The sequence below is a fragment of the Pipistrellus hanaki genome (genome assembly GCF_964339955.1).
Source record: "Pipistrellus hanaki genome assembly, chromosome: 8".
Lineage (NCBI taxonomy): Eukaryota > Metazoa > Chordata > Mammalia > Chiroptera > Vespertilionidae > Pipistrellus > Pipistrellus hanaki.
In genome coordinates, this window is record NC_140510.1 from 46928546 (window position 1) to 46952601 (window position 24056).

At 41.2% G+C, this 24056-nt stretch overlaps 1 protein-coding gene across 1 annotated transcript; it reads left to right on the forward strand.

The window, feature by feature from the left end:
* Positions 1 to 7003: 7003 nt before the first annotated feature.
* Positions 7004 to 7354, forward strand: LOC311626962 (mitochondrial import inner membrane translocase subunit TIM14-like; the record flags this gene model as incomplete). The annotated part of the gene is made up of 1 exon (XM_084892999.1): positions 7004 to 7354. One exon carries the CDS (start codon positions 7004 to 7006, stop codon positions 7352 to 7354), a length of 351 nt encoding a protein of 116 aa, XP_084749125.1.
* Between the last annotated feature and the right edge of the window lie 16702 nt (positions 7355 to 24056).

Consider the following 24056-nt stretch of genomic DNA (forward strand, 5'->3'; position numbering starts at 1 on the left):
ACAGCATCACACCACACGTATGCACTACCCCCGGCACATGCATGCAGCTTCCGTGCAGAGAGGACCCGTGTTCCAGGGGCGCGGGTCTGGATCGGTGAGCGTGACCGCACTCACTGATGTGGGGCTAGTCCACACTGGGTTTTAAAGCACAACTTCAAGATGAGGAGAACCACAAATGTCAACTCACATAGCACGGCTTTCACGGTATTCCCTTCTCTGGGATCCCTCAGCTCTCGTGTACAAAAAGAGGATTGGTAACAACTTCGCACTTAACATGAGAGGTGAGTGTAGGACCAGGCCTTGCACAAAAGCAAGGACACTTACTAGACAGAATGATTACTAAGGGATTAACCATTCAGGGAGACCAGCCATGCCCGAGACTGCATCTTGTTCAATAAAGCAAACTCCTTCCTTGCCATCTGTCTCATACTACAAAGAGATAATAATAATAAAATCATTGCTTAATGAGTAAACTAAGTAGAGGATAATTCCCTGGTAGATCATATTGATGTTCTTCTCCAAAGGATGCCAAATTCTCAATGAGGCAGAGAACACAGGGGAGAGTGCGTGATCGTGCACAAATGGGAATGCCTAAAATCAAAAACCAGTGCAGCATATGTCAGTATTTAAATCCCCATCAAAGAAACATCCAACTTTTCAGCTGTAACCCAAATATAAATTTTCCTTACCCTGTCAATTAGTAGATTACAAAACTTCTGTAGCAGGAAGATCATTCTGCCAGCAAAGCCGGCGTGTTTGGAATGGGTCCAGGCCAGACAGATGGTGTGGAAAAGGGGTGCAATGAGACGTTCCCCACGGGCAGAGTCAACCGGTTCTTCGTGCAGCAAGCGTGACCTTGGGAGGGCGGGGCCCCAAGGTGAAGGGTGTCTCCCGCACGGCTGGAGAAGCATGCCCACGTCTAGGGTCACCGAAGCAGCCAGTGACAAGCACGAGGATGGGCTGGCGAGGGGGAGGCATTTCGAGAAGGAAAATATGCAAAACATTAAATGACTGGAAACCCTGTTCTTTGGCACCTAAGAAGTGCCCCCCATGACCTAAGCCAGTGGGCGTGAAGAGCAGAACCATAACTCCTCCGAGCAAGACATGATTGCTAATTAGTAACCCAGGAATGCTGGCCATACTATAAACAGTAAGTGATGTAACCACGAGGGGAGACAAAGGATGTGTGCTATGCCGTTATTCAACGCCACCTGCACATGTCGGTTTATTTGCAAAGCTGGCTCGCTTACAAACAGCACCTACCGAGCTGCGCAGGAAAGCCTGATTCAGAAGTTGGTAACTAATGAAGTTATCATGTACAGAAATAATCACAGCCCACTGGGTTTTAAAAGCGGCTTTTGCAGTGTAAACACTGAGGTGGGCAAAGGGGGTGGGGCACGGGGACACCTGTGATAATGTAAACAAGAGATATAAAGTTTAACATTAACAAAGAAGAGGTAAACACTAATTGATGACTTTTTAAAAGTTTTTAAGGAAATTAAATTCCCTTTCATCACGATCATAAGAGCAAATCTAGTTCATTAACACATATTTTTAGGTAAAAGCGCCTTTGTTGTTGTTTCTTTGAATTAATAGTAACCAGCCACCTGGTGTAAGCACCAACAATGTACCTCATACTTTACCAACGCACTTAATCCTCATAACCCTGAGAAGTGGAATTGCTCTCATCACTTTAGAGGTAAGAAATTAAAGATCCAAGAAAAGCCCTAGCAGAGTAGCTCAGTTGGTTGGTGCGTCATCCCCTACACCAGTGCGTCGGCAAACTGTGGCTCGCGAGCCACATGCGGCTCTTTGGCCCCTTGAGTGTTCTAACACCACTTCTTCAAAATAGACTCGCCCAGGCTGAAAACTGATTTCTGCACGTGGGCCACGAAGTTTCAATTGCACTGTACGTGTGCCCGCACGTGGTATTTTGTGGGAGAGCCACATTCAAGGGGCCAAAGAGCCGCATGTGACTCGCAAGCCACAGTTTGCCGACCACTGCCATACACCAAAAGGTTGTGGGTTCTGTCCCTGGTCAGGGCATGTGCAAGAGGCAACTGATCGATGTTTCTCTACCACAGTCTCTCTCTAAAAGTCAATTAAAAAAACAACATATCCTCAAGTGAGGATAAAAAAATTTTTTAAAAATCCAAGAAAGGTACCTGGCCAATTCTGGCAGAAACTCACAGCCTGGCTGTTCCCACCCCGGGTCTGGCTGGAAAGCCTGTTTTCTCTCCACTCCATAGCAGTGATCCCCTAAGAGGGAGTGAGTGGGCTTCTTGAAGTTCCAAGTCAAACTTTTGTCTCCAAGTGGGAAGTGCCACCTGATGACACGCAGATGTCCCAGTGCCAAAGAGCCAGTGGATTGATGTTCTATGATAGTTCCTATTTTAGCTCGTTCCAGGGCTCGTGGAGTGTGATTGTGCAGCATCAAATGACTTATGCCCTAGTGTGAGTTGGAATTGTAGGTTTTATGCAGTTCTCTATAAAATATAAATATATAATATAATCAATAATATATATGTGTATACACACACACATATATATGTATATATACATATACATCTATATCTATATCTATATCTATATCTATATCTATATCTATATCTATATCTATATCTATATCTATATATATATTTCAGAGAGGAAGAGAGAGATAGAAACATCAATGATGAGAGAAAATCATTGATTGCTGCCTCCTGCACACCCACTACCGGGGATTGATCCCGCAACCCAGGCATGTGCCCTGCCTGGAAATCGAACTGTGTCCTGGTTCATAGATCAATGTTCAACCACTGAGCCATGGTGGCCAGACTTCAAGCAGTTCATGTAGTTCCTGCATGACCAGGAAATGCTTCCACCTGACACCTGTCTTCTGCCAGGTGAGAGCTATGCAACCCGGAGGTGGTCACGGCACTTTTGATCTTCACGGTGCCCTCCCTCTGTTATGTTGGTGCACGCTCACAAAGGTGGGAGGTAGGGTGTGCTAGACTGAAACAGTGGAGGGAGGAGGACACTGAGGCTATCCTCCCGATGGTGCTGGACTAAATTCTTTCCAGCTGCTTTAGCAAAAATGGGCTTTGCCTTCATATAGAGCCTGGCTTTTCTTTGACACGATCTTGATGGAACAAAATAGGAGAGAACTCACATGTCACGCTCTGTCTACAATGGCCCCTATTAGAGAGACTATAGACCTGGCAGCACATTTGATGCTGTAGAGATTTCAGAGCCAAAGCACAGCTGACCCGCCATGCCTGCAGTGAAATTTTATGACTAGCACCACTGTTTTCACTTCTGTATAACCCGTAGGAAAGATGATCTAATGATTAAACCAACAATGAACTTGGTCATCAGTTTAAACGCTTCAATCCTGGCCCCTGCCCTATATTTAAGCCCTGTGAAGAGAAGAAGGGAAAAAGTACAAAGCCTCATGGAAGTAACAATTGCCTATTTTAATGTTGGCAGCGTATAAGTGACAATTACGCTGTTAATTGATAGCTATTTCCATGAGTTGTCATCCATGTAGATCGTCCAGATTAGCAATGTTGCTTTTGCATTGTGATTAAACCACTGAGTAGTTGCATAAAAACTGCTGTGTTCTATGGTCGGTGCATTCTAACTATTCAGAGGCGAGAAGGGACAAGCCCCTGTAAAGATAGTGACTTTAAAAGAGGCCAGGAGATGCAAAGTCTTGTTAAAATGTTAAAATGTGGTTTTAGCAGAATGCTAGATGAATGAAATGCCGTGTTTAACTAAAGAAGTTTCTTTCTGTGTAAGCAAAGTACTGATTGGATAGAAGGCTGTAAAAGAGGGAGAGACAGCAGAATGGTTACCAAGCAAACCGAGGGAAATAGTAGCCCTGCTTAGAATGAGGCTAATAGAACCCATATCTGTCCCTGGAACACTCTTCTCTCTCTCTCTCTCTCTCTCTCTCTCTCTCTCTCTCTCTCTCTCTCTCTCTCTCTCTCGGATTCAGAGCTGGTTTCTTTTTAGGGTTAGAGATCAGACCAAGTACAACCCCAAAGAAGTCTATCCTAAAAAAATTTGAATCAATTCACAGCCCAAGACTGAATAGTAATTGTTAATGCTATATCTAAAAATAACCTCTACCTCTTACTTAAGTTTTCTGTGGCTTTCCAATTTTGCAAGAACAGATTGAATTTCGAAGTTTTTCTACTGTAGCCATTTGATTAGTAGCATAAAAAGTGATATCAAAATCTGCCGGAGCAGCTCAAGGCCCAGCGGGCCTCTCCAACCTCAAGGGGCCGTCTTGGCCACCAAGTATCAGCTGCACAAATCTTGGGTGGACTGATCTGCTGAAACTAAACAGAGTTAGAAGCTCTGAGTTATACCTTCGTTTCTGCATGAATTTGGACAAAAAGCATTCATGTTATCAAGTTTCTCTTTATTTCCTCTTAAATTAAGTCAAGCCTGGGAATAACTCTTAATAAATTGGAGCAATATTCCTTTCTTATCAACTCTACATATACCTTTAAAAATTCACCTTTTTGTGGTCATCCCGATCGATGCCTCTCAATTATGGGCCCTACTGCCCCACTGGCTGGCACAGGGGCTTGAGTAGGTTTAGCACGCCCCAAATTATTTCCTTTCTCCTGAAAACTGCACTCCATGGAAACCTTTGGAAAACCACCCCTTGTATACACCTTTCCCCATGGGTTGAGTAGGACAGTCACCGCCTCCCAGGCTCAGGGGTGGGCACATCTCTTGGGCATGACCAGCCAAGTAATTCCATTCCTCTGGCCACAGTAAATGGATCAAGGGTGATCGTTGAACCCCATCAGTCCAGTAAGAACCCATCGTGGAACTTTATCTGATACTCCTAGAAAAGAAACAGAAAAATTTTCATTAAGAGTTATTAGGAGAGCCGAAACCGGTTTGGCTCAGTGGATAGAGGGTCAGCCTGTGGACTGAAAGGTCCCAGGTTCAATTCCGGTTAAGGACATGTACCTTGGTTGCAGACACTTGATTTGTGAGGGTTGTGCAGGAGGCAGCTGATCGATATTTCTAACTATCTCTCTCCCTTCCTCTCTGTAAAGAATCAATAAAATATTTATTTAAAAAAAAAAAAAAAAGGAGTTATTAGGAGAATGTAAACTCAAAGACATAGGGCCACCACATGGAGAGAACCTGACTGAGAGGGGCTTGCAAAAAGCAACGTAGAGTCAAGGTAGAAGGGGTGGTCCTTCAGGGGGCAGAGCTTAACAACTTGGTGACTATATGATTTTTACTGGAATTGAGCAAATAGGCAAATATATTGTAGATTTTTTTTAAAAAGGCAAGTTTCTTGCTGTCAGAAAAAGAACTTAAAAATAAGGGAAGAGGGGAAGTTAACTGAACAGTCCTGAGATTTTGATTTGGAATTGGAGGTACTAGAATTAATTCATGTTTTGTTTTAATATATAGACAGACAGAGAAATATAGATGTTTGTGAGTGCATGGATTAGGATACTTCCTAGCCTTGTCTTCTGAGGAGGCCTGGAAGCAACAGCACCCCAATAGTAATGAGCACACCCAACACCCAGCTCTTAGATTCTAATTATCATTCTCCAAGAAAAGGAACCAGGGCTCCTTGGAGAAGCAATTGATTTCATAGCTGAGGTAGAGAAAATGTGAGTCTGTAGTAGCTCATGGTGCTAAACAGCAGAGGAAGGTCCATAAAGGATGGAGGCAAATCAGAGGGCATGAAAGAACTCCCCTGAGCTAACACTGGACCAATATGAGCAAGAAGGTAAATAATGAGAGTCCTGGATTATAACCCTAGAATTAAAGCAATCCATAAGTCCATAATTATACCAATAAATAATTGAATTAAAAAGTGGAGAAGGGACAGCTCTTTCTTACAGAAAAATTTCAATCAATAATGTAGATGAAGAAAGGGAAATTGAAAATTACTATTAGAATAATTGATCTCACCCATATGTGGAATCTAAAGAACAAAATAAACTGATGAACAAAATAGATCCAGAGACATAGAAACATAGAAAAGACGGAGGAATCTCAGAAGGAAGGTGGGGGGAGTTGAGTGGGTGAGAAGTGATTAACCCAATAACTTATCTATAATAATAAAAGTGTAATATGCTAATTAGACCGGACAGCCTTCCAGACGAAGCCGGGGCTGGGAGGGCCGAGCCCCTTGCACAAATTTTGTGCATGGGGTCTCTAGTATACATATATGCATAACCCATTGTCACAAATAGTATGGTGAAGGCTTAGGGAGGGGGGAGAGAATGAGCTAGAAGGGGTCAATGGGGGTAAAAGGGGCATATCTGTATAACTTTCAATAATAAAAGTAAAGTTTTTAAAGGAATAATATAATTACCCTGTTTCCCCAAAAATAAGACAGTGTCTTATATTAATTTTTGCTCCCAAAGATGTGCTAGGTCTTATTTTCAGGGGATGTCTTATTTTTCCATGAAGAAGAATACGGTACATTTATTGTTAAATGAAAATAAAGGAAATTTATTACCTGTATACGGTACGGTAGTACGGTAGTTGTCAACACAAACCAGACAAACTGTGAATCCTACAGTATCAAGAATTTACTCATTTATTCAATGACAATCATGTCATCATCTTCTGGAACATCATCATAACAATCCAGTTCCTGAATTTCCTGGTGAATTTCTTGTGACTCCATTTCTTTCAGAATCAGTGGACCAAATCTCTCATGTTTAGCCTACGGGGGCCTTATTTTCGGGGGATGCCTTATATTTCACTCAGAAGGAAACCTGTAAGTAGGTCTTATTTTCGGAGGATGTCTTATTTTTGGGGAAACACAGTAATACTATTGCAGGCAATATTCACCAATGGTTTCTAAAATTGGAGGGCATTTTGGTCCCTGCTGGCAGTGCCCTGGCTTTCTGGTAGCGGCTGGGAGCTGGTGGGGCGGGGAGCTGGTGAGCGGGGAGCTAGTGGCCTCGGCCTTCGGGGCTGGGATGAGCCGCGCTCTCGGCGGAGGTAGGAGAGCCGGGCCGGAGCCATGGCCAGTGCAGTGGTAGCATTTGGATTGACCATTGCTGCTGCGGGATGTGCAGGCCATTATGTTTTGCAAGCCATAAAGCATATGGAGCCTCAAGTAAAACAAGTTTTTCAAAGTCTACCAAAATCTGCCTTTACTGGTGACTATTACAGAGGTGGGTTTGAACCTGAAATGGCAAAACGAGAAGCAGCATTAGTATCAGGTGTAAGCCCTACTGCCAATAAAGGGAAAATAAGAGATGCTCACCGAAGAATTACGCTGTTAAATCACCCAGACAAGGGAGGATCTCCTTATATAGCAGCCAGAATCAATGAAGCTAAAGATTTACTAGATGGTCAAGCTAAAAAATGAAGTAAATGTATGGTGAATTTTAAGTTATTAATCATGTATATGAAAACAGCTTTTTGTAATAAAAGAAGCTAAAATAAAATAAAATAAGTGGGCAAAAGTTTGAGGAGAAATAAGAAATTTGCATAGTATCAAAGTACCCCCCCCCATATATCTATTAATTATAAAGGGAGCTATAAGACCTTTGAAAAAAGGTTAACACTTCAGATCGACATTACCAGAACATGACATCTGACATCATATGGTGAACTGAAAAGAGTATGTCATTTTTGAGGTATTCTTATCACAAATGTATGACCTCATTGAAGAAAGTCACTAGATAACACTTCAGATCAACATTACCAGAACATGATATCTGACATCATATGGTGAATTGAAAAGAGTATGTCATTTTTGAGGTATTCTTATCACAAATGTATGACCTCAGTCTAATCATGAGAAAACATCAGACAAACCCAAATTGAAGGATGTTCTACAAAATAATTGACCAGTACTCTTTAAAAGGGTCAAGGTCATGAGAGACAAAAAAAAAAAAAAAAGATTAAGAAAATGTCACAGAATCGAGCAGCAGTGATATCTAAATGAGATGTGAGATCCTTGATTGGATGCGAGGACAAACTTTAGTGGAAAAATTGGTGAAATTCAAATAAAGTCCTTAGTTTGTTTGTATTGTCCCAATATAATTTCTTAGTTTTGATCATTGTGCTATTGGCATCCAAGATATTAATGTTAGTGGAGGCTGGGTAAGGGACTTGCTCAACTATTACCATTTTTGCAACTTCTCTATAAGTTTAAAGTTATTTCAAAACAATTTGTCAAAAACTGTAGAGGGTACTATGGTACATCTACACAATGGAATACTATGCTGCCATAAAAAAGAAGGAATTCTCATCATTTGCAGCAACCTGGATAGAATTATATATATATATATATATATATATATATATATATATATATATATAATATTTTTTTAGAGTACATGCTGTAGCCCTGTCTATAAACAATCACCGAGGTTCTACTAGAAGAGTGGTATGTTATCAACCATTAACAACTTAGCACCAACTTATTAACCAGATTAATTCCTGCTCCCTGCGAGGGTTTTGGAGAAATGGAACAAGCAATTTTGAATAAAGGATAGGAGGAAGAAGTTGAAGTCTAAGAAGAGAGACCCGGATACTGTGCTGATTTGGGCGGGCCAGCTCCAAGGTCCTGGGTAAAGAGAAGTAAGAGGAGCAGAAAGAAAAGAAGAATGCCACTGTACCAAGAACAAATCTACCCAGCATTCCTGTCTGCAGCCACCCTTTGCAGTAACAGTGTCAGCCTGGTTTACGGCGCACATCCGAGCAGGGCATGGGGCACGGCTCTGCAGCCTGTTCCGCCCAGAATGATGCTTTTCTCTAATTATTGCAAATGTTTGCAGTCCCAGCCCTGCATCAAGATGATTTTCAAGCCTGTTTCACATGGAGGGGCGAAAGCACACTTCCACTTGATACTTCCACTTTGGGGAATGAGACAAGGGACCTCGTTGCCTTCCACCCCAACTGTGCACCCAGCCCCTGTCACACAGTCGCCGTCCTGACACTCGGGCTCGTTTTGGAGGGGGCAGGAGACAGGGGACAGGAGGCTGCGGCTTGGGAAAGGACTTAGCAGCGGTTGTCCATTATTTTTAATGATGGAGCTGCTGGAGCAAAGTCTCCACCGGAAACGGTGTGGACTGATCGGTTGTTCAGGTGGCTAGAGGCGAGGGCAATGGAGGAAGCTTCCCTTCTATTAATACCTTGAGAACAAAAATCCAAAATAAGATATCTTTAGCCTGTTTCCGGCTACATTATTTACTTAAAAAAAAAAAAAAAAAAAAAAAAAAAAAAAAAAGTACTGGGGTCAACGTTAGGGAAGGCACTGTTATGTGCCCCTGCTGCTTTCCGGACGGGGTCACTTTGCAGGATGGCATCTAACCTATTTTGACAAGAGAACGTGACAAATCAGTCCATTCTCTCGTTAGAGCAGTACAGGGAGGCTCGGAGGAAACCCCGCCTGGCCTCGGCGTGTCTTACCTGAGAAGACAGGGAGCTGATGCCCACTTGGGTTTCGCCCGAACTTTTCTGCCGCTTTCGCTCTGGCCACGGGCTGCAGCCGAGGCTCACTGTGGGCCTGTGAGCTGCCTCCCGCTCCGCACAGCCGCGCACGCCCTCCGTGAGCCCGGGGAGGGTGCACATTCCACTCATTGCAGGAGCGTAGGAGATTGTCAGCAGCATTCATTTCCTTGGGCTGTTCTTGCAGTGTTCCCCCTCAGTGACATAACACAGGTGCCGAGTAGAGAGGGGGCAGCCGCCTAGGAGCTTTTAATCTGAGGCACCATCTGCCGCCCAGCTTTCCCTCCCAGTAGTCTGCTCCTGCCCAAAGTATTTGCATAGGTTCCGCTATCGTGTCTCCAAATGGCCTGCTCAATGCAAGCGGCATCCATGGGAAGGAGAGCACATTAGTAGCCCTTTGCTCAGTCATGCAACAAACAGTTAGTGGCTGCCTGCTCTACCCAGCCAGGCCTCTGCTGAGCCAGAGGGAGCGGTGGTGGCAGGGATAGACGCTGGGAGCCTCCTGTCTCGGGCCTTTCTTATCGATCCATTTGTTCTCATCTTCAGCTATTTTCACTCCTGCAGGAAGCCTTCCATGAGTCCATCTCTGCCTGAAGGGACCCTCTCCCCTTCTCCCATGATGCTCTGTGGGTACCCCTGTCCACTCACCACTGAAAGGGAACTCCCCATTCCCAGAATCTCAAATAGGGGCAAAGGTTAGTTTATGTCTCAGGATCTTTCATTTTCATTTTTGTTGTCAAGGACCACATAAAAATAACTTTAAAACGATGTTTTCTGCACTACTCAAAGGAGGGGGAAAATGGATATTCATTGCACAAAATCTCAAAAAGAAAAAAAAAATCAAGTCTATATTGCTCATAACGGCAAATGTGGCTGTGGGTCATGAACCTGATCTACATCACTGAAATCCATAAAAATGGTTACAACTTGTTCATAAAACACCTCTTGCGAGACTTTGCGTGAGAAACTTTAGATGGTAGTGAAACATCGGGTAATGGGGAGAGCTAATTAACTCTGGCCAAGGTGGGACAGGCGCCTCTTTATTACCTTAATCAGGCATGGTACCCCTCCACACACACCTCCACTCACGCCTTCTTCCCCGAGTTTCCAACACTGAAGAGCTGAGGACTAGACCTGCTACCACCTGACTTGGCCCAGATTTATTTTTAACTTTCACTATGCACCCTCTTATGTCTTGCACACTTGGGGTTACCCATTAGAATAATTTCGATAAATAGAGCTTATCATTGAGAATCAAGGTTCCCAAGTCCCATGTTCAAAATTTGAAATTAAAGCCAGACCTATAAATCATAATGAAAGACGTGAAATGAAAGTGAAACTAAAGAGGAGAAAAAAATTATCCAACAGGTTAAGAAAACTCTTTTATGTCTAGTTTATCTCATAAAATATGGAGTCTTGGGGAAATTCATAGTATCTAGATTCCGAAAGCCATTTTTATTCTTTCTCCTCCTTGCATTTTTTTTTTTTTTTAATCCTATGTTCTCAGGTTTCGCCGATCCCTTAGCCATTTGGATTACCACGGTATTCAGTATCAGCTTGAGGTCTTGACAAAAAAAGTAGAGACCGTTTTCCAGCGTGGAAAAACGTTTGGTAAGTGCTGACAAAATCCATTTGCACATCTCCAAGCGGGGCTAATTTTGAGATGATAAAATAAAATAAGATTACTGCGAATCTTGGCTTCATAGTGACCCACTGGATTTCACAAAATAATTCAAAGGGAGGTCGGGAAATCCACCACTTACTCACTGTCAAAGGCATGTTATGAAGCATCGCGGCTAGTGAGGAGTTAGTAGGTTCATCTGTGAAAACGTGGCTTCCTCTGGGTTTCCCCACCCCAGTCTTCTGCTCAGTACTTACTCTGTTGACAGTTCCCTTTCATGCCTAAGAATTGTTTCCGTCATCTTGAAACAGGAAAAGTAATTAGCATGTATTAGTAACGAAAGGTGTAGAGACATGGATGCTGTAATTATATATCACGATAAAGGATATAATTCAATGTCCTAAAAGGCAGCTTGCCTGAACACATGTAGGAGATGATTTGGGGGAATGTTTTCAGGGACGTAGCAATTTGATAGTTGGAAAATAATTTAGGCAGCAAGCAATGTGGTCTGCTTACCCAAACCACAGAGCAAATGTAATTAAAAGGGGGAATGGAAAATATTCTGGGTTTGACTAAGAAATTTGGGTAGGGACTTTTCTTACTGACTACATAACCTTCTCTTGTTACAAATGTCAGCATAAAGAAGTACACTGATGCAAAGAACATGAAACGATGGCAGATCACACTTTCCAGTTAAGACGAGAAGACAGCCCCAGGGTCTTGAAGCAATAATGTCAGCATAACTAGGTCATATTTTACCATTGCATATCACCGATGTGATAGTCAAGGCGAGAGGGATCCGTTATTTTCCTTTTGTTGAGGTCGGGTTCTCCAACAGGAGGTAGCTGAGGTGGGGTGAGAGCATGAGAACCAAGAGGTCTCTGGCGCCAGGAGCTGAGACAGGGGCTGGAGGCGCCACGGAGTGAGTTGGTTATGCAGGTGTATAGTCTTTTTCTTTGAGCTGAGACTCACTAGTGCCATCAATTCATATATCTCTCTAGGGTAGGAATTGAGAATAAATCCTACTCAGTGGGCCTCATCTGCTCTACAAGGCACAGTAGGTCTTCCCAGTAGTAGGTTTTGCTGGCTGGGCTGCCCCTCTTCTGGAGCAGTGAAAATGGAACAGAAGCATCCCAGATGGAAGGACCAGAATGCAGGGTCCACTTACTCATCAGGCACCGTAGGCAGAGTGCCTATGTTCACAATAGGATGAGGGGTCCATGAAAATGTTTTTAATTTCTCTAAAAATCAGCAGAATACCCCTAACCAGTTTGGCTCAGTGCATAGAGCGCCAGCCTGTTCACTCAAGGGTCCCAGGTTCGATTCCAGTCAAGGGCATGTACCTTGGTTTGGGGCACATCCCCAGAAGGGAATGTGCAGGAGGCAGCTGGTTGATGTTTCTCTCATCATCGATGTTTCTAGTTCTCTATCCCTCTCCCTTCCTCTCTGTAAAAAGAAATCAATTTTATATATATATTTAAATCAGCTGAATAATTAATCCAAAAATTACACTCCTAGGTATAAACCCAAGATAACTAAATCAGGCACTCAAATAAATACTTACACACACATCTATAGCAGCACTTGTGACAACATGCCCATTAATTGATAAATGTATAAGCAAAATGTGGATATCCATATAAAATGCAATATTATTCAGCCTTATAAAGGAATGAACTACTGCCCTGGCCAGGTGGCTCACTTGGCTGGAGCTTCGTCCCCTACACCACAAGTTGTGGGTCTGATTCCCAGTTGGGTTGAAAGTTTGCTCCTGATCAGGCTGTGTACGGAAGTCAACCAATCGATATTTCTCTCTCTCTCTCTCTCTCTCTCTCTCTCTCTCTCTCTCTCTCTCTTTCTCTCTCTCTCCTCCTTTCACTTCCCCTCTCTCTTTCTATAATGAAATTTCATAAAATTTTAAAAAATCAATAAACAGCCCTGGCTGCTTTGGCTCAGTGAATAGAGCATTGGCTCATGGACTGAAGGGTCATGGGTTCAGTTCCAGCCAGGGGCATGTACCTCAATTGCAGGCCAGTGGAGACAAGTGCAGGAGGCAATCAATCAATGTGTGTCTCTCACATGAATATGTCTCTGTGTCTCTTCTCCTCCCTTCCACTCTTTCTAAAAATCAATGGGGAAAATATCCTCAGGTGAGGATTATTTAAAAATATTTTAAAAATCAATCAATAAACATATTCTCTCTCAGGTAAGGATTTTTTTTTTTTTAAAGTTGTGTTTTTTGTTTTTTTTAAAGGAATGAAGCACTGGTACATGCTACAGTGTGGATAAACCGCCAAGACTGTATGCTAAGTGAAAGAAACCACTTATATGAAAAGTCCAGAATAAGTAAACTTAGAGAGACAGAAAGCATGTTAGTGGTTCTCAGAGACTGGGAGGAGAGGGTAATGGAGGACAATTGCTTCACTGGTACAGGGTTTCCTTTTTGGGTAATGCTTTGTAACTAGATAGAGGTGGTGGTTGCACAACATTATGACTGTATTAATGCCAATGAGTTACACATTTTAAAGTGGCCAATTTTATGTTGTGTAAATTTTATCTTGATAGAAAAAAAGAAAACAGTGAACCCAACCTGGGTTATATTAATCTCTGTACAATATAGTCATAAAAAACAATTTTTCAAGAGGGAGAAAGAGAGATAGAAACATCAGTGATGAGAATCATTGATCAGCTACCTCCTGCATATCCCCCACTGGGAACTGAGCCCAAAACCCAGGCATACGCCCTGACTGGGAATTGAACTACAACCTCCTGGTTCATAGGCCGATGCTCAATCACTGAGCCATTCTGGCTGGACATAAAATATAATTTTTTTAAAAATTAGAAAAGGGCCGAAACCGGTTTGGCTCAGTGGTAGAGCGTCGGTCTGCGGACTGAAAGGTCCCGGGTTCGATTCCGGTCAAGGGCATGTAACTTGGTTGCGAGCACATCCCCGGTAGGGGGTGTGCAAGAGGCAGCTGGTCAATGTTTCTCTCTCATCGACGTTTCTTGCTCTCTCTCTCTCTTCCTCTCTGTAAAAAATCAATAAAAATATATTTTTTTTAAAAATTAGAAAAGGACCCACAGGCAAAAGCCCCAGAGCGCACAGAAGTCATTATGCAGCTCTGACAGACAGCGAAGCTCAGAGGCAAGGCATGAGAGCAGGCAGCGTGGCTGCCACCGCACGTGAAGGGCCACTTATCTGAGGGGCTGACAAAGCCAGCCGAGGACCAACAGAGCCACCGGCAAGACTCAGGATGCCATCTGAAGTGCCAGCAATGTTTTAAGGAGATGATATTTATAAAAGATCACTCTGGGCTGCTATGCAGAGATTGGACTAGTTAAGTGTCATGACGAGTGGTTGTGAGCAGCCCAAGTTAGAGGGCATTGCTAGCTGGGCTGCCCACAGAGGTGTAGAGATCCATGGCCTTGGAGACACCTGGAATATCAACAGAACCAATGGGGGGGTGAGAGGGCCAGGGCTGTCAAGGTGAATTCTCACTTTCTGGCATGGACAGTTAGATCCTATAATGATGCTATTCATTAAGGTAAATACTGGGCGAGGGGCAGACATTCAGAAACTGGGCTTTGAACACATGCAATTTGAGGCACTTGCGAAACATCCAATAAAGGGGCCAAATAGGTGGTTCAGTGTCTTGGCTGCAACTCAAGTGAGGAGTGGAGATAAAAAAATTTTTTAAAAAATTGGAAGCTTTTTCATATATGGAATAAAAGGGAATTCCCAGGATGAATGAGATCATCCAGTAAAAAAATAAAAATTTTAAAAAAGTGGGAAACCCGCTCAGGATCAAGTCTTGAGAAATCTGACATTTAAGTGTCAGGTGTGAGGAGAAAAGCGGGAAAAGGAGAGAGGGGAGAGGTGGGAAGAGGCAGAGGGGACGTCAGGAGGGCCAGGGCTGTCACACAGACCGCTTCAAGACGTGGAGAACGGCCGGCCGACCTGAACGCGCGTGAGGTCAAGCAGGATGCGAACATTTCATGTTACAAGGCTTAGCGACATGAAGGCCTCTCTTACCTTTCCAAGAGCACTTTCGGTGGAGCGATGGGGCAGACCCGAGATGAGAGTAAACTGAAGAAAGCAAGAGAAAAAGTGGACAGAGAACGGCCAACTCTTTGAAGAAGCTCATTGCGAAGGAGAGGAGCAGGTGATGGTGAGACAAGCCAGTTCCTGGCTTCCCCTAGCCGTGCTGCCTGCCCACCTCACAAGAGGGACAGCAAGGCACCAGAAACTTGGCCAAAAACAAAGGAGTTAGCAACCTAGTGCTAATTCTCAGACACCAGTGACGAGCATGGCCTAGGCCCTTTGCAGCTGGAGGCCTGTCTAGCAGCTTGATAGGAGCCACGCTGTGATCCTGTTCATTTTATGATGGTTTGCAAAGGGATCATCTTCCCTGACCCGGCACAGCAAAACCAAAGAGGAATTTTAAGTTTGCAGCGTGCTCCCAGCAGCTCTCGGGTTTTAGGGCAAAGCAGAGAACAGAGAGGGTATGATCACACTGGGCCGGAGTCCAAAAAGCCACCTTCAAATGATGTTGGCTCAAGAAGCAAGAAGTTGCGTCCTGTGAACTTGAGCGGTTCTCCATGTACGGATCAGGAGGACGCCCAGCACTCGATGCTAAAAGCTGAGCCGGTCCGATTCTCCTGCGCATTCCTCCAGACCAGCTGCTCTGAAACTGCTCACTGCCTTCCTCCAAACCACTCCTGCCTGTGTTCTAAGTTTAAAGTCTGGGACACAAGAATGTCTCAAAAACTGGCCTTCTATCCTTTGCCAGTTGAAAAGGGAACCAGCCCCGTAGAGAGGAGCCCAGATACCACAAAGCCCCTGGCTGTGGGTGGGTTTTCCCCTCCTGCTGTGTATCATCAGTCAAATAGGATTTTTCAGGGCCAAGCAGTACCTTCCCCTTCCTCACCAACGACTAGAAAGGTGGATGCATGTGTTACTGCCTTGTCGTCTCTGGTTTCCATTTCAGGGTTGACTCACCGTCTCCAGGATTAGAGTAGATTTGAAACTTTGGCCAGAAAGACATCCTATAAATAAGCAACTTTTCTTAGCTGCTTTTACCTGTCCTGGATTTTACCTATCACGTTATCCTTGAGCCTAACACTTGAGCCTGAGCGAGTAAGCCCCTACGTTCCCTGTTTGAATGTCATACGGTGCCTTCATGCACATAATCCGTGCCAAGCGGAGGGCCTTGGCCAGGCCCTGGCAGGCTTGGAGTGCGATGCTCCAGATATTGTAACTCTGGACACTTAGCAGGCGTATCCTGTAGCTCTTAGATGATCATGGTTAAGGAGTTTGGGGGTTGAGGGGATGGCAGGGGGAGCTACTCTTCTCCAAACTTTGAAATGAAAGGGAATATGTTCTTCTAATAGAAAGAGTACAGGAGCGCAGTTTGGCGTGGCTCAGCCAGGGCACATGCCTGGTTGTGAGCTTAATCCCCAGTAGGGGCTGTGCAGGAGGCAGCCGATTAATTTTTCTCTCTCATCATTGATGTTTCTATCTCTCCCTTTCCCTTCCTCTCTGAAATCAATAAAAATATATTTTTTAAAGAGGACAGATAATTTTTTTTTCTAAACGTCAGGAAGGTAAGTAGTAGTGAGAATGTCCTGCCTCTCTGATTAGGTCCTTCAGGATAGAAACTATGATAATCGTTTTATCCCAAATGCTTGTTAGAGGAAGGAAAAAATGCCATCAATCCTATTAACTCTATGAAGACAGATATAGTACTTGGGATAATCACCCAGGTGATTCAGAGATCTGGAATTGAGTCCACATTCTCTAGCATTTCTTATGACTTTGTGTGATACTTTACCTAGGCCTTAACTATAAGTGAAGATAATGCCTATTCTGCTTTATCCATAACACCAGAAAGATCAAATAAGGTTGTATGTGGGAAAGAAAAGTAAATGGTAGTCAGAAAGAGGACAGAGGTCTATTTAACACTTCCATTTAACATTAAGCTGCCAAAGCAATATTTTTTAAAGGAGATTATCAGAACTGAAAATGAAGAGACAGACCTTTTCCTATTTTCAAATAGACTGCCTCCATAACAAATAAAAAAATAAAAATAAAAACTTTATAGAACCTACAAACTATTAAAACTAGCAAAAGAAGTATGTAGATAAAATCAAATTTACAAAAACCGATAGCATTTTATGGTCCAGCATTGATCAATTTACACATTTAACTTAAAAAAACTTACTCCCCAAAGCAACAACTAAACAAACAAAAACTGCATAGAAATAAATGTAAGAAATTATATGTAAGACCTTTCAAAGAGAAAATAACTTATAAAGGAATATTAAAGTAGATTTGAATAAATGGAGATAAAGAATGTTCATGGGTAGAAAGATAACATTCTTCCTCCAAATTAATCTACAAACTCAATGTAACTCAAAAAAAGTCCTAACTTCTATTTCAATGGCACTTGACTTTTCAATGGCACTTGACAACTGAATCCTATAACTAATGGAACGAGTAAGAGTTCAAAAACAGTCAAAACTATTTTGAAGGGCAGGTTAAGAAGTGGGTGGAGATTTGCCCTACCAAATGTCAAAACATGCAAGACATGGCATTGATCTTATGGTCTCAGCACAGGAAAGACAGAAAGGAATAAAGGAATAGATTGACACAAAAATGGAAACTCTGATAAATGGCAGAGATAGCACTATAAGTGGGGAATGTTGGGCCATTCAATAAACTTTGCTAAGACAATTGGCTATCCCTATGGAAAGCATATACTTAACACAAGAAAAATATTATTTCAAAGTGGATTAACAGGATAAATTGAAAGGTAAAAAATATAAACTTGTAGAGAAAAATATTTTTATGACAGTAGGCAAAGAATTTCTTCAGAAAGACACAAAGTTCCAGCCCAAAGAAATAAAACATCTGTAAAACAATAACACACATATAAACAAAGTTCAAGGGTAAGCCTCCGACTGGGAAAAGATAACATCGGTCCATATATCTATAAATCATGTACCCGGAATTTATTAAAAGTGTTTAAAAATCATTGCTAAAGTGCAAATAACCCCCAAGAAGCAAGAGGACAAAAAATTCAAATAGGCAATTGCCTTTAGAGGAAACATAAATGAATTACACACTTGATGAAAACATGCTCAACCTCACTAGCATGCAGGGAAATGAGAATCAAAATCAGGAGTTAGCATTTCACACCCATCATATGGACACACACACACACTTTACATATATAGCAATGGCAATACTGGGGGTCTCTGCAAGAAAGTTTCCCATTTGAAGTCAGTTTAGGCAGTTGGCTGGTTGCTTAGTGACTACTTGTGTTAGGGTGGGGATGGAGGGAGAGAGATCAGGGTAAGAGACAAGAGGGTAGAGACAGTGCAGTAGCCTATACTCCCAGCCCTTGGGTGAAGAGAGCACCATGGAAGGCAGCGAGCTGGCTTGAACCTTCTTTACATCTGATCCCAAAGGGCTGTGTACTGCGTGAAGAGATCCTTGCAGCGAGAATCCGGAGGAGCACCATACTAGGGCAGGGGCTGAATGAGTTTAAAGAAAAAAAGTGGAACCAGTAGGAAAAACATGCATTGTTTCTGATAGTTAGTGAAGGTTTGGTTAAGCCTAGTGGTACAAGGCTTATATGTACAAGGCTTAGTTCTTCTGATTCCTCTTTAACGTCTTAGTTACACTGGCTTGTTTTTCTCCCAGATGAATTTTAAAACATTTTGTCAAATTCCAAAATAAAATTACATTGTTTTTCATTGGGAAAAAAAATTATCTTCCAAGGCCAAGGACTGGGGAAAGTGTGGGAAAATGTGATTCCTATATACTGCTGGTAGGTGTACACTGTGGAGATCAATATGGCAATAAATATCTGGTGAATCTGAAGAATATTCTATTGGCCAGTGAGTGAAGTTCTAGATACATACTTCAGAGACACACACCATGCACAAGCAAACATGTCACTGTTTATAGTAGTCAAAAATTGGAAATAACTAAAATATGCAAAGCAAATGGATAAATTGTGATATACTTATTCAGTGAGCTACAGCATTTAAAATGAATAATTTAAAGAAACTTGTAACATGGATACATCTCAAAAATGAGTAAAAAACAAAAAACAAAAAAAAAAGTCCCAAAACATTGTGTACAGTGTGCCATTTAGTTTAAAAAAAACATGAAAGCAATTCCATTATGCACACATGTAAGCATACAAATCCATTCATGGTATTATTTGGATAAACATCAAATTCAGAGCAGCAATAATCTCTGTGGGTGAAGGGGAAAAAATGGAGTCAGGGCTCTATAGATTTCAACTATAGCTATCATCATTTCTTTTTAAAAGAAAACAAGCAAATACTTATAAAACGGTAATTGCAAATGTTGAATATTGATGAATGCTAACCATTTTGTAAACAAATGTTTGCTGACAACTAGGAGGATCGAAGTGAATGAACACATTAATACAGAATGGAGATTATTTCCAGGTGTGGGAGGAATATTGATTTCTCTGAGGCTTATTTACTAATACTTAACTATGGGCCAGGTATTATGGATGTGTTTTGCATGCATGAACTTATTTAATCTCCTCTATCACCCTAAGAAGATGCAACTATTATCCCCATTGTACAGATTAGAAAACTGAGGCTGAGTGGAAAGGTAGTCACAGTTATATAACTTGAAACAGCAGGGCCAGTACATAAACCCAGGTGTGCTAAGTCTAAAACCTATGCACTACATTATAGTGAAAGTTATTAAATGATTAAGGATGAAAAAGCCACAGAAAGTTACCAAGAGTAAAAGTGAGGAAGATCCAATTAGCTAAGAATTTGTAAAGGATCAGGGTGAGGAAAACTAAGTGGGTTTACACAATTAAAGGTAAGGCCCAAACCAAACCTGCGTCTAAATACCTAGTGGAAATATAAAGAAAAGATGATGTGGAGTTAGAGATTAACTATAAAACTAATCCTGGGGGGACTCCTCCCCCTCCCTACGTGGGAGTCAGTTCTGTGGGACTCTCTCCCTCTCCCCGTGTGGGAGTCTGTACGTGTTCTTCAATAAATTTCCACTTTTGCAATAAAATAAAATAAAACTAATGTTGGCAAAGTCATTCCTTAAGACCAAACACAGACACTGCCCTTTGATAAGTGTGTGCTCAGACTGAAGATGGACTTCTAAGCCTTCTAATCAGTTCTCTTGGAAACATTTCACTGGTTCTTCAAGGTCCATCCTGACTCACTCACACAGCAAAACTAAATTCCTGACTCCTCTAAGCCTGACTCATCCGGCACTAACCACAGCTTTGTTGTTATTTTCTGCAGGACCAAGACATCAACGATTTCAAACCACTGTAGAGAAAGAACTGTCTCTCAGATGTTTTAGTTGGCATTATTTGGTAGCAAATAACAGCTTCCCAAACTTAAAAAACTAAAGGTGGAAGTGAAGCAGTCTCTGTAAGGTTTAAAAGGTGTCTTCAGGAAATCAGGAAAAGGAAATGCAAAATGGCACAAAACACTGGAAAAGTGGTTTTCAGGAATCCTGGGACCGCTTTCTTCATGTTTTTCTCTTGGGGTTGTATTTCTCTCGTCTTTGCCTTACTCTTTCTGCTTCACATACATGTTCCAAATGCAACCTCCCAAGACATCAGCTTTCCGATTCCAAATTCCCAGAAATCATTTACTTGGCTCAGATTTGACCAGATGTCCACTCCTTGTTGGATCACCTAAACAGCTCATCCCTAAAGGTGGGAGGAAGTAATATTCAAAAAACGGGCCAAAAGTTAGTATTCCCGTTTCTAGTAATTGGAGGCTTAGACTTATCTTTATTTGGAGAAAAAAAAGTGCATTTCTTTGACGGCCTTTTCCAATTTAAGGTTGGAACCATTACATGCTAAAGTTTCTTTCAATTGAAATGAACCTAAAGAGTCTTTGGTTGGCTCCTAGAAACATTAAAATAGGAAAGAATTCTACATCAGGGTGTGATTTCTTCAAGACACTATTTTTTTTCTTCAGATTCCATCCTTTGTAAGAAGCAGTCACGTCAGAAACATTGTCCATTATCAATTTAGATTCTAAAGTTCACCTTCCACATTTTTGCATTAAAGACAAAATAACCGCCTTAGCTGGTTTTGCTCAGTGAATAGAGCATCAAACTGTGGACTAAAGGGTCCCTGATCAAGGGCACATACCCGGATTGTGGGCTGGATACCAAGTAGGGGGCGTGCAGGAGGCAGCCAATCAATGATTCTCTCATCATTGATGTTTCTCCCTCTCCCTTCCTCTCTGAAATAAAAACATTAAAATAAACAAAAATTATCCCTTATTCTGAAAAAGAAAATGCATGAACCATAATCAAATGGAAAAATGCAAAATAATGGTCTTTTTACTCAGAAAAATGAAATCTCAAGAATTAGCAGGAGTGGAAAAAAAAAATACAAACCATTTATTGAGTCTTTACTATAAGCCAGACACTGCTAAATGCTTACATTTTAAACAATTTTGATGTGTACTATTATTAGATATCCTTTTTATGATGATGAAAATTTCAAGGCAAGAAACTACCCAATATCACATCTAGTATGTAGTTTAACATGGACTTAGAAGAGAAGCAAGGAAGTTAAAGGCTGGGAGGTGGGGAGGAAAGTCTGAAGGAAATAGAGGACCCCCCCACCCCATTTCAGTATATCATTTTTAATACTAAAAAAAAAACAAAAAAACTTTAAAATATATAATTAAATTATATGAATCATGTTACATTTTCTTAAACTTCAACTCCAATTTTGTTATGCATTTTTATCTGGGTAGCTTAGTGGTCATGTAAGTTCTATTCTCTGGCAATATTCATCAATATAAGTATCCTTGTTAGAGGCGTTTTCAACCATTTTCTCAATCCTGACTCAGCCACGATCTGTGCATCCTTCTTCTCTTCATGACCAAACTTATATTGTCTGCTTGCCGTCTCTAGAGCCTCTTGTCTTGTGCCCTCAGTCAATTACTGTGACCCCCAAAAGATTGGGAATCACTGGTAAAGATTAAATTCTGAACCCCTTTTTCAACTTGATAGCCCCTCCTCCAAAACGTTGACACTCCATCTCTCACAAATTCCTGGGTACCTCTATTCTTCCCTTTTTGCTAATGTCTCTGCCCGAGTTTCCAAAACTCCTCCATGCAGAATCCACCAAGTTTCTAGAGCATTTTGTATCTGCTGCTAGTATAAATTTACCACAATGCATGTGATATGCAAGTCTACCTGAACAAGAAACTGGGCCAAATCAATATTATCTTTGTGTCTCCAACACTAAATAAAGGAGGTGATTTTACTAAACTATCAAATCTTGTTCCAAGATATCCACCAATTTGTTTTGTGCTCATTGACAACAAAGGAATTACTAGCCCTGGCTGGTATGGCTCAGTTGGTTGGAGTGTCATGGTGTGCACTGAAGAGCCATGCGTTCGATTCTAAATATCCAGGTTTTGGGTTCCATTTCCCATTGGGGCACCAGAGCATGTATGAGAGGCAACCAACCAATGTTTCTCTCTCTCCCCTCCCCCGCTTCCTCTCAAAACATTTATTAAAAACAAGCAAACATATCCTTGAGGGAGGGAAAAAAAAGAATTACTACTCATTGATGGCAAAAAGTTTTAAACATCTTTTACACTGAAAACAACTTTTATCAAGTTAATAGCATACAACGAAAACCAAATTATCTACTCATAGGCAGATGAACATGTCAACTTACGTATTTTAAAACCAAATGTTACTACTTAATAACCCCAAATTTCAAACAATATTAAATATAAAAATTAAAAAAAAAACATTTTTGGATCATGAGCAGTCAGTATGAGGATCTGAACTACAATTAAGACACTAAGGAGATACTTGCTCCATTTAGATCATTCTAACCCAGGACTGTTTATCATTCACTAGAGAAGCTGTTACACATTCCCATACCCAAGATGAAGACCTAGTAGGTCATGGATGAAGCTATGTGGACATTTTAAAATACTCCCAGCATTTTCTGCAGAATATTGCCTAAGAACTATTTTCCATGAAATGTATGGCATGCCTTCAGTTTTATATGTACATGTATGTTTAATTTCTAAGCAACTTCACTATTTAAAATATCTTAAGCTATTTTGCCCAAAGTTACTTACAGAGAACCTGACTTTCTGCAACAAGTTTATGCCATTGAAACTTCACATGCTTTTTTGTTAACGGAATTGCTTTTTAAAGTCCTTGACTCTCAATTCACAAAACAATGCAATTTTCTTAAGTGATATTTTCTTTAAATTAAGGCATAGAGTACAGACACCTAGTCCACTAGATGAGTATATTCTGATAAGTAGGAATTATTTCTATGTAAATATACTGAATGTATCTTAACTCTAGCATTTACAAAAATAAAGCAATTACAAAAAAAACTATTAAAGAATATACAGGGGTGAGCAAAAATAGGCTCATAGCTATGAATACATGGGTTTATTTTTATATTATTTACCATATGAACTATAAGCCTATTTTTGCCGACCTCTGTATCTATAATACATAATAAATTTTATAACCAGAAAAAAAGACTTCAGAATAATTCTTCAAATATTGTTTCCAGATTATATTCCATGTTTTTTTTTAACACAAATATAGAAATATTTAAAAACCACATATTCTGAGGATAAATACCAACTTTGACTTCTTGTTAGGTAAAGATCCAAAGTTCACTGGTATATTTCTAGTGAGCACTCCAAAAACTCCAAACACTTATTTAAATAATTTTTAAGACTACTTACTTTCTTCATTGCACTCATGCTCTAAGAACTGATAAAATATGCTTGAAAACTCGTAGATCAAAAAGTATTTAAATTTTACACACATACTGTAAAATTTCAATACTTAAAAACTCTATACCATCCCTTAAATTTAATACTTAATGAGTATTTTGCTTAGTAAGCAATCTCCTAACATAATCCTTTTCATACATCCTAAAAAAATTACTTAAAG